Consider the following 11,751-nt stretch of genomic DNA (forward strand, 5'->3'; position numbering starts at 1 on the left):
GCTAGGATGAGGCAGAGAGTTCCAATCATGTCCTTCAAATGTGTCCTCTTGTTGAACCTTTGTCATTGGTATCTCACACCATCCTTGACTGGGTGATGGAGGAGGTAGTGGTTTCCAAATAATTAAGGAAGACTCAATCTTGTGGTCGGTTGTGTGGGTACTGCAAATTTTGCCACTGTTGGATCAGTAGAGAATTGTCCCAACTTTGAGGTTGCTCCAAACACTAATGGGCCTTCTGTTGGGCAGGCCAAGTCCGATGCTTCTCCAAAGATGGTTTCTCTGATTCTATCAGTCTTCAAGCTCCCCAATATGAATCGCCACCACGAGTTTCTGGGAGAAAATTGTCTCTTCTCTCTGTGCTGGGTTCTGTTTCTAATGAGGATGTCATGCTATTGTTGGACTTGATCAACCCCACGGGGTTAGTTAAGGATAAGGATGATTGTAATGCGGATTTTGTACCTCTGGCTAAGTGGGTTTCATATGGGGATACAGAAGTAGCATCAATGGAGGGTGACCTGGATGATTTTTGTGTGGAGGATGTTCTAGAACCATCAGTGTGGGTGAAAAGGATAGTGAAGGGTTTTGGTAAATTTGTGGGCTTTCCTATTGATTCATGTGAGAAGTAGTGTATTGCTTTCTTTCAAAAGCTTGAGGAAGTGTGAGAAAAACAAGCTGCTTTAGGTAGTAGTCTTCGTCACACTGGCTCTTCAACTAAAAAAGGTATGGGGGAATTGAAAATTTTAGTTTCTATTGTCAATTATGATAGGCAATCTAGGTGTCGAACTAGAGGGAACCTAAATTCCAGTGGGTGGGCTCAGTTTTTTGTCCATGAATTTGAAACTCCTATCTTGGAATGTAAGAGGATTAAACAATCCTCAAAAGAGGGATACTATGAATAATTTACTCAAGGAGTGGAAATGTGATAGTGTGTTTTCAAGAAAAAAAAAAAAAAAAAAAAAAAAAAAAGGACTGCGCTAATTCTTTTGTTGTGAAAAGTCTTTGGGGTATCCCTTTTGTTGATTGGGAAGCTTTGGATGCAATTCACACAATAGGGGGAGTTCTTTTGTTGTGGGATAAAACAGTGTATGAAAAAATTGATTCTATGGTTGGATGCTTTTCTGTTTTTGTCCTATTGAAGGGTGTGGTAGACAAGTTTGTTTGGCTTTGTACGAGGTGTATGGTCCGACTACTGTTGGCCTCAGGGATGCTCCGTGGACAGAACTTGATTGTGTGAGAGCAAGGTGGAACTCAGCTTGGTGTGTTTATGGTGATTTCAATATCATCAGATATCCAGCAGAGCGTCTTGATTGTACTTCTTTTAGTCCAGCCATGTTCAAGTTCTCGGATTTTATTGAGAGAAACTCTTTGGTTGATCTACCTTGGTAGGTGGTGAGTATACATGGTTTCGTGAATCCGATAACTCTTCTATGTCTAAAATTGATAGAGTTTTGGTGTCCACTGATTAGGAAGGGGGGGGGGGATGATGATACCATGATATGGCAATTGAATCGTAGTGGCGTTTATGCTATTCACTCTTTCTATTATTCATTGTTGGAAGCTCCGTCACTGTTTTCCCCTTGGAAGAGCATCTGGTGTGTTAAGGTACCTAAAAGGGCGGCTTTTTTCTTATGGACAGTTGCTAGGGGTGGAATTCTCAAATAGACAACCTTGTTAAGAAGAATTTGCCTCTAGTTAATTGGTGTTGCCTATGTTGAAGTGAAGAGGAAACTGTGGATCATTTATTGCTCCATTGTAAGTTTGCCCATACCTTGTGGAATGAAGTCTTTCTTGTGTTTGGGGTTCAGTGGGTGATGCCGAAGACTGTTGTTTCTCTTCTTGCATGGTGGAATTGGTTGGGGATTCATTCTTCAAATGTTTGGAATATGGTACCAGCGTGTCTTATTTGGTTAACCTGGAAGGGACACAATGCCCGAACATTTGAGGAAATTGAAAGACCTGTAGATCGGTTTAAGTCTTTGCTACTTAGGACTTTCTTTAAGTGCTCTCGTATTTGGGGTTTCACACATTGTATTTCTTTGTTTGATTTCCTTAATTCTGTTAGCTTTTCTTTTTTATTTTTTTGTATTCGTTTTTGTGCAGTGAGTTTACTATCGTCAACTCATTGTACTTTTCTTATCAATAAAGATGTTATTACCTATCCAAAAAAAAAAAAAAGAAGGGGGAGACAACCTACAATCTACAATATCAAAAGCAAGGGATGATTAACTTTTTCAAGAAGCCTAATAACTGTCTCATATCATTAAGGAACACATATTACAAGAGATTCTGGAAGCACCACTTTAAAGGTTATTGATTGTCAGGACAAGTGCCTTAGCCTTCAGGTAGATAAGGGTTAAGTATTAAAAGGAATGTCAAGTTACTTTCAAGCAGAATAAGGCTTAGGCGTAAAAGGTCTTCAGGCTTACTAGTCAATTTAGGAGTCCTACTGCTAGCAGTAAAAGGAAGAGAAATTCTCTGTATAACTCAATGTACTCAAATTCAGACTTGATTAATTTTTTTCTGATAGGTGATTAATCAAGTCTGAATTCTTTGAGTACTTGAGTTATACAGAGACTCTCTCTCTCTCTCTCCTTGTTGGCACACCATTCATAATACTGTCCACACAAACCTTGAACGGCCACTAATTTCTCTGTTTTCTTCTCCAGTTCAACCCTAAACCACACTCCTGTTACATTAATTAAGACCCAAAAACCTCATATACTTTCCCTAGCCAATCACTACCAAATGACAGATCAAAACACCACTAAAACCCTAATTCTGCTATGACCTAAAAAACCCAGCAACCTATTTTCTTCAAGAATAGATCTTTTAACCTTCAAACTTGAAATTGGATCAATCAGTAAACATTCTACAAGCCCTAAAGCCTTTCAATATATTACAAAAGATAAATTTGTAACTTTTCTTATCCAGAAGTTTCACAACAAATCACATGTAGAAAGATTCTCTAAATCTGTCATACATCACAGACACACCTCAAAGCATGTTTCACAAGTTACTTAAATTTATGGTCACTAATCTTTTCATATTAATTCATTAAAAGTACAAAAGGGGCACAACCCATGTACATAAGAAAAAAAAAAAATTTTGATAAGTAACACATAAGAAAAATTATGGTCACCATACATTCGAATATTATCTATCCAGGGGGAAAGGAACCAAAAGAATAAAGTGCCGAATGGCACAAAAGCAAAAAATACTTCTTTTTTATTTTTATAAATTCAATAGCAATGAATACTTAAGTTCACCTGAAATCATAAATTACATAAGGGATCTAAATTAAAGCAACCACACAAAAGAAGAAGAAGAAGAATAAAACAAGACTAATAATTTTATTCACATTATGCATGAAGGGTAAAAATAACCGCAATCAAGCGCAAGGAATTTTCTGGGCCATCAAAAGGTTAAAAATTTAAATATTGGTTTCACAGTGTACCTGTGCTAGCTTGCTGCTTGAGTATCCCACTAGGCTTGTAAATTTCCTTTTCCCAGAAACAACATTCATATCTTCTGTGTCAACAAAGCCAACATAATGCATCTACAGGAAGAAAAAAATAAAAAAGGACAGGCCACTCTCAGACTTAAAGTGATAACTTGACAGTAAAATGATGGAAAGGATTCACATTTCATATAATATATTAACTACTTTAGTATTCAAATGCTCCTAAAAAATCATTAAGCAGCCATAATTGGAAACTAAAGCAGCATGTAAGTTAATTTGGATATCTACAAAATAGACATCCAGTCCAATTGAGTTTTAAAGAAGAAAAGTTTTAAATCAGTTATAGTCCTTTCAAAATCTTCAAAACACTGGTTGTTTCTCTCCCACCAAATGCACCACATCAAACAATGAGGGACAGCCATCCAAATAACACCATTACGATGATGACCAAAATTTCCTTGCCAACAAGCAAGGAGCTCAACTACAGTCTTTGGCATCGCCCAGTGGATACCAAACAAGGTGAACACCATAGACCACAACTCGTAAACAATAGGACAATGTAGAAAAAGATGGTCTACCAATTCTCCATTACTTTTGCACATATAACACCAATCTAAAATCAACACCTTCTTCTTACGTAAATTATCAATAGTCAAGATAGTTCCTAAAGCTGCAATCCAAACAAAAAATGCAACTCTAGAAGGAACTTTTTGCTTCCAAATACTTCTCCAAGGGAAGGATTGAGTATATACACCCAACAAAGCTTGATAGTAACTACTTACCTCAAAGCCCTTGCTCTTAGTAGGTGTCCAACACATCTTATCCTCACCAATACCTCTCAATGAGACTCCATATATAACATTCCAAAAAACAAACAAAGAATCTGATTCCCTATCATGAATTTCTCACAAGAATTCTAAGTCCCAAAAAAGAACCCCATTAGAAAACTGCACGAGATCAGCCACATAAGCCTCCTTATCATTACTGATTCTGAATAAATCTAGAAAACACATACTCAAAGGATTATCCCCACACCAGACATCATGCCAAAATTTCACTCTAGTCCCATCTCCAATCTGAAATTGAATGTAGTGAGAAAAAGTAGACTAACCACTACAAATAGTTTTCCATAAACTCACCCCATAGGAGCCTGGAATAGGATTAGAGCACCGATCTCCCTCCTCAACTCCATATTTAGCCCTTATAACCCTTCTCCATAGCGCTTCTCTCTCATACCCAAATCTCCACAACCATTTCCCCAATAGTGCTTCATTAAAGTATCTCAAATTTCAAATTGCTAGAACCCCAAACTGGATAGGAGAGCATACCTTGGACCAATTCACCAAATGAAGTTTAGAATCATCTCCCAGACCAACCCAAATAAAATTTTGTTGAAGTTGTTCTATATGGTATGCTATATCTGCCGTAATTGGAGAAGGGGAAAAGAGATAAGTAGGTAAATTGGATAAAGTACTTTTTATGAGAGTAAGTCTCCCCCCTTTGAATAGATACAATCTTTTCCATCCTGCTAACCTCCTTTCCACCTTCTCAATGATAAGATTCCAAACTGCTCTATTCCAATCCAAGTTTGCTATTGGTTATTAATGGGCAACCATTGCAAGGCAGCAACTTTTATTACCCAACAAGTTGACACTCAATGCATTATGCATTTAAAGAAATAAAGCAATTTGAACTCCTGCATTGCCCTATCTTAGAGAATTCTTGTAGGTGATTCCCAATGTAAGTTCATATATCTGCTTGTTTTGTTGCATCCATGTCTTTATCAGTTATATATAATTTAATAAATATTAAAAAATCGTGTAGGGGAGGACCCAGGATCATTACTTTTGGGAGCCTTAAAAGAAACAGAAAAAGATAAGAGAGAGAGAGAGAGAGAGAGAGAGTTTGATTAATAGTGAGTTTAGAATTAGGAGAATCTGTGGATGGGTTTAGAATTTTTGAAAACAAAAGGGTTATGAGATTGTGATCGGAATTAAAAGGTGGTTCAATGAGCTATTTGATGCCTATTTGATAGAAGAAAGTTTGTGGGAATTTAGAGAGTTGTAAGGAAAAAAGAAAAAAGAGAATTTTATGTTGTTCAGGGGATGCATGAATAGTACCTATGAAGAGTACCACAAGAAAGAGAAGACAAGAAAAGAAAAAACCAAAACCAACAAGCATCAATGCTCAAAATACTCAACAATCTTATATTTATCAAAACCATCTCTATTGATTACATTAAGCACAAAAAATATAAATAAAAACTCTTGTACTAGTAGTATTAGGGCTCCTAGTTTAAGTAGTAAACTAAAGCCTAATAAAAGACTAACTTGGACTTAAAGAAAATAAAACCTAAGATACTTAGAATCTCCAAGAAAATTCTAGACTCAATTAAATTACCAAATACCCTTATTTTGTAGAAATCTTAAAAATTACATATTTGCCCCTGACTACAAAAATAACCATCACTAATAAAATAAAAACTCAATTACAAAACCATTTTAACCTACAATGGACTTCATGCAAATTTTACTTCAATGGACTTCATAGTGGACCCCATAAAATCATTATTCAATAGGCAAATTTGAAAAGTGATAACACATCAATCTTTTATGGCGTCATCGCTATTGCCAAAAGGAAGATCGCTGATAAAGATTGTGTCTATTGTATGTATCAGTCATTCAACAAGGCACAAAGGGTCCTCTTACATTTATTCAATTAATGGTAATGCAAAATGCATTTGTATTTATACGAACAATGACTGTGGAACTTACAACAGAATTCACATTAATAATTCGACTTGGAGAGCCTCTGATAAGAGATGGCAAAAGCAATACTGAAAGCAAAGCTGGAGCCAGATGATTTACTTGCATGTGTTCTTCATACCCATCTTTCGAAAATTTTTGAGGCTCTGGATACAAAATAGACAATGAGCATCATGTATTGAATGAAACAAAAATGACAAACATATTCAACTTCAATAGCTAATATTAAACTGTTTTTACTAGACCACTCAATGCTAAAGCATCCAATGAAATGCTAGATGCTAGAAAACTTATACAAATACAACAACTTCTTCTTGCCAGAGCAACATATCAAAGCAGGAAATGAGCAACAACATAAGATCCCAATCATGCGCATTGAGGGAAATGGCATGGCAACTTCACGTAATGAGAAACAAAGCCAGAATTTCTCAAATGGCTGGGAAACTACAACAAGGTGGAAAAGAAATTCTAGGAATCTGCAGAGCTTTAGACCTGCTGTCCAAGGAATTGCTTTTTTATTATTTCTTTCAAAGATTGTTATTTCCAGAGGGAGGGGCAAAAAAGAGGTAGTGACCTAACTCATCTAAGATTATTTTTTAGGCTTGATTCATCATAAGTTTTTTTTAAAGTCAAAATATGAAAACAACACCTGGTACACAGGAAGTGCACTAGCAGTGCATCAAAATTAAAGAAAAGTTACTGGGGGCAGTTATTTTTTCTAATAATTCAATACAACAAGTGGAGGTGGGGGGATTTGAACTTTGGTTAAAGGACACCAGATAGTGCCATTGAGCTACAAGGCTCTTAGCAAGTTAATGAGAGCTTACCCAACTTTAAAAATCTTCTAAAGATGTATCATGTTTGGACTTATTAGTGTAATTGAGGGCACTAGACAAGCTATTGAGCTACCTTCAAGTTTTTCATTTTTATCAACTTTAAAAAGGAGTGAAATATAAAACAAAATAGATCCAGAGGTCCAACAAGACTCCACATAAGACATAGAAGTATGGCATTACATATGAAACCTTAGAAATTCAACATAAAATATAACCAACTTTACAAGTTTTTGTGCCCAATAAAGGTTTCCCTTCAAAAACCAATCTAAAACAAGCACCACATGCAATAGAATATATGATATTTCACTCAGCTAAGTTTCATAACAACCAAGACACCTTCCCTAACCTTTTTTTTTCCTTGGATAATTAACAAAATTGCACTACCAATAAATATATGAATTATGAAAATTGTGAGATAGGGATATGATTAATTTTACATGATCAAAAACATATATATTCTCCAAAGATTAGGAAGACATTCATCAGGTGTCATTTAAAAGAGGAGCAGGTCAATCACAATCCCAAAAATAGAAAGATTAACAAATTCCTTAAAGCAGGCCAATTTGGTAAGGAGAGGAAAAGATGCAGAGTTGTCCATGTGTTGGTTTGCAAACTTGTATAGAGTGCAAGAGAGGAGAAACACCCTATCCACCAGAAACCAAGAAGTTTATAGATGATTTTTAGGAACTGATTAGTAACCAGTTGTTCACACTGCAGCATCTTGAACAGTGCCAAAAATAGTAGAATGAAAAATAACCAGTAATCCTTTGTTTTTTTACACCTTTGTTAGTTTGGCATCAATAGGTTCTTATCACCAAGAAGGTCTGGTGCCACGATATTAACTGGCCTGTAGTACAGTCCACATTATGAACTGCCCTGTAGTACAGTCAGAAGGGATCACAACAATTCAACTTAAATTGGTTTCCTTACTGTTCTATATTTAGGGTAGATTTAGGACAGGGGAATAGGAATTCAGAGCCCAATCAAATCTTGGACAAATTTTGAGTCAATGGACCAGGTTCTTTAAGTCAGAGGAAAGATAGGATTCATTATGAGTAAATCCACTTGGTAGAGGAATACCAAAAATTACATAAATAGAAGTAGTTAAAAAATGACATGTCAATTAAGGAAGTACAAGAGAGTACAACTTTGAATAGAATGGAATGACAGAAAAGACGCAGTAAACCCGACTAGTGTATTTACTTTTGGGACTAAGTTTTGGTTTTTGTTATGGGATCATGTTCCTCAACCATCAGCACTGCCTAGAGTTTTAAAAAATACTGCACCATCACTAAAAACTGAATTTAACATTTTTATAGCAGGTGCCTCTCAATGTTGCACACAATCTATAGATAATACTCAAGCTCTTTGAATGACCGGCACTCTCTATAAGGTTTCCCACCCTATAGAGAAGTTAGATATCTTGTTGCAATGACCAGCACTTGGTTACTTCAAGCTTACCTCTCAAACTCAACTTGAGTTTAGGTTACCAATGTTCAGTGAGCTCAGCTTGAATTAACCATGTACTTTGGGCTTTTTCATCCAAAGTGTGTCAACAAGAAACTTGAGTACCCAATTCATGGATCACAGTCACAACTCTCTCTCTCTCTCTCTCTCTCTCTCTCTCTCTCACATGTAATTACCAAGGAATAAATCAACATCTTTGTCAAACTATGAAATCAAAGCCCCCTAAAATACTGAATTACGAATAATTCAGTAGTTTCATTGCCTAGAAATTATGTTAATGGTGTAGAATTAGCAAACCGGCAAAAATAAACAGTGTCATCTTACTAGGATTCAAAGTAATTTAGTCAAAGTAATCATAGATTACATGTGTTCCAAAATAACTACTAAAATAGTGCTGTAAAAAGAGGAGGATTGACATTTAAAAGAAGAAGGTACCTCCGATGGAAAATATTCCGGCATTGTTAATAAGAACATGTAAAGGTCCTAAACGTGCATTCCATGCTTGGGCGAATCTGGCGACGGAATCCAATGAGAGAAGATCAAGTTCCATAACCTTCAAAAATAAAATAAATAAAAAGCATAAGAGGATGCAAATTTATGAGAGAGAGAGAGAGAGAGAGAGAATTGAATTGAGCAGGACCTCAATATTGAGAGGGAGAGCCAATCCTGCTCCGGAAAGGGACCATTGGTTTTGCCAATCGAGGATCAATTGGTGAGCGGCCTTAGTGTTCCTGACAGCCATGATGACGTGTGCCCCTGCCTCCGCCAATTGCCTAGCGGTTTCACGGCCAATGCCGCTGGTGGAGCCGGTGACTATGCAGGTGAGATCGTTGAGCCCGGGAGGCAAAGGCATAGGGTTGTGCAAGTGGCTTGCCGAGATCCTCTGGAACAGCATTTCGTATATCAAATACATCCAACCTCTCAACCATTCTATCCATCCCAAACCCTCTTTCTTCTTCTGCTTCCGCTTCGTTGCCATCGAAACTAGAAACTATAACTCACTCTCTCTCTCTCTCTCTCTCTCTGTAGGCTCAGCTCACTGCTGCGTTGACCATTTACCGATAATTTTCAGTTTATGGCTACTATTCCAAAACCACATATTATTAATGCTTTGATTGGAATCGGATGCGGTGGGAGTGACTAGAGAGTGGTCAGACTCAAACCATCTCCATAGTATCTCCAAATTTATATATATATATATATAGAATCCGGCCTAGGCCTATAAATTAAATAATAAAAAAATAAAAAATAAATAAAAAAACCCCAAGAATATGAAGATACAAGACTTTGTTTGGCAACATGTAAATTATTTTCCGTGGGTAAAATATTTTTAGATGATTTAATAAAATAAAGTGTTTTTTGGCGACAAAATATTTTCATCGTTGAATATAGGGCTGTCCAGATTGATCCGGTAACCCGATCCACCCGAAAAACCGACCAGAACCGACCCGAATCCGGCCGACCCGATTGCTCCGGCGGGTCGGTGGCGGATCTTCACCACCAGAAACCGATTCCGGCAGGTCGGTTTCAGTTTTCCTCCCCTAAAACCCGAAAAACCCGAACCGACCGAATGTTTCCAGATCCCGGCGAAAAATTTCCAGAATCCGGCGATAATTTTCCAGAATCCGGCGAAAACTCTTAGATTCCGACAATATTTCCCATAGATCCGGTGAGATTTCACCAGATCCGGCGAAAATCTCGCCGTATTTGATGAGATTTTCGCCAGATTTGGTGAAATCTCACCGGATCTAAGGGAAATATCGCCGGAATCTGGGTTTCTTCGCCGGATCTATGTTTTTTCACCATTTTCTCGCCGTCTTCTATGATCTAGGACTCCGACCAACCTGCCCGCCACCCGTTGATGGTCTGAACCGACCAATCCGTTTACTCCGGCGGGTCGGCGGTGGGTGTATTTTTTTCCCCACCCGATTCCGGCGGGTCGGTTCCGGGTTGGGCACAAACCCGACCCGGACCGACCCGTGGACAGCCCTAGTTGAATAGCATTTTTAGCAAGAAAAACATTTAGCGACGAAAATAAGTTTTCTTTTAAAACTAATCAAACCTTTAATGACGAAATTTTTCATTTTGCGACGAAATGAATTTCGTCCCTAAAATGTTGTAGTGACCTATGACATCATGCATGAACATGTAAATGAATGGCAAAAATCAAAACAAGAAACTTTAAGAGAAAACCCTAATCTAGCATACATTAACAAACAAACATGTGAACAGAGAAAAAGAGAACTTAAAAGCATACAAGAAGGTTAAAACAGAGGCATATGATGTAAAATAAAAGGGGGAACAAAAGTATAAAACTTGAATTAGGGTTTCTGGACACAAGTATGTGTGCGCATACATAGGCCTGCGTACGCGAGCCAATTGTATGCATACGCATACTTCAAGCCTACGAACACATGCAAGAAGCACACGCACGCAGACACGCCCTAAACCCTAACCTAGAAACATAAGACCAAAAAAAGACTTAAAATCTTAAATCTAATGTCCTATCATGCTCAAAACAAAGGGAAAGCAAAACCCTAATCTAAACAAACATGTTATAACATAAACAAAGCAAAAAACAAGATAAAAAATAGAATTAAAAGTGAAAATGAAGAGAAAGCTTAAAAGAATACCTTAAAGTAAAAGCTCCTACACTTGATTTTTGACTATTCCCCTCGGTCAAATATATTCACAAACCAATAAAAATGCAATTAGTAATCTTAAAATTCAAAGATCAAGCCCAAAAAATGCCCTAATCAAATAAAATTGACTCGAGGATGTTTTGTGAAAAACTCCCTCTTTGATTCACTATTTCTAGTAAATTTTAGTGTTTTCCCATGGGATTTCTGTGTGTTTTGAAAAGGTACCATGTATGGTTATTTATATTGTGAAAATAAGAGTTTGGAATGGCTTCTAGACGATGTGAGATTCATTCCAAATTTCAGTCTTTAATGTAGAAAACTTGCATTTCATAAGTTTTTGAAACCCTACCTGCGTGCGCAGGCTCGTGCATATGTACGCAGGTTCATTTTACTCATTAAAAAGTTATATTTTCCATTTTAACACCTTTCAAGTCAATTTGTAATTTGATTGGGCCTTAAACCAACCTCGAGTTTTAGAATTTTGGCATCATTGGGGAACGAGAACCCGAGTTGTAAGGGGTACAAAATGCGGTATCTACAATGAATACGGCATGTGCCAACATGCTCATGATAAGACAAGC

The 11,751-nt window shown here is 37.1% G+C and overlaps 1 protein-coding gene across 1 annotated transcript in view; it reads right to left on the reverse strand.

Annotated features, from left to right (window-relative positions):
• Positions 1–9,703, reverse strand: part of LOC112004914 (dehydrogenase/reductase SDR family member FEY) — a 43,086-nt gene extending 33,383 nt beyond the window's left edge. The window contains exons 1-4 of the mRNA XM_065766765.1: positions 9,169–9,703; positions 8,964–9,081; positions 6,235–6,371; positions 3,455–3,556 (exon numbers count right to left, since the gene is read on the reverse strand). Of these exons, the coding sequence (XP_065622837.1) occupies positions 3,455–3,556; positions 6,235–6,371; positions 8,964–9,081; positions 9,169–9,507 (696 nt within the window). The 5' untranslated portion in view covers positions 9,508–9,703. The remainder of the gene's footprint in view (positions 1–3,454; positions 3,557–6,234; positions 6,372–8,963; positions 9,082–9,168) is intronic.
• Positions 9,704–11,751: the final 2,048 nt, after the last annotated feature.

Source organism: Quercus suber, unplaced genomic scaffold (assembly GCF_002906115.3).
Source record: "Quercus suber isolate HL8 unplaced genomic scaffold, Cork oak 2.0 scaffold_740, whole genome shotgun sequence".
In the NCBI taxonomy this organism is placed as follows: domain Eukaryota; kingdom Viridiplantae; phylum Streptophyta; class Magnoliopsida; order Fagales; family Fagaceae; genus Quercus; species Quercus suber.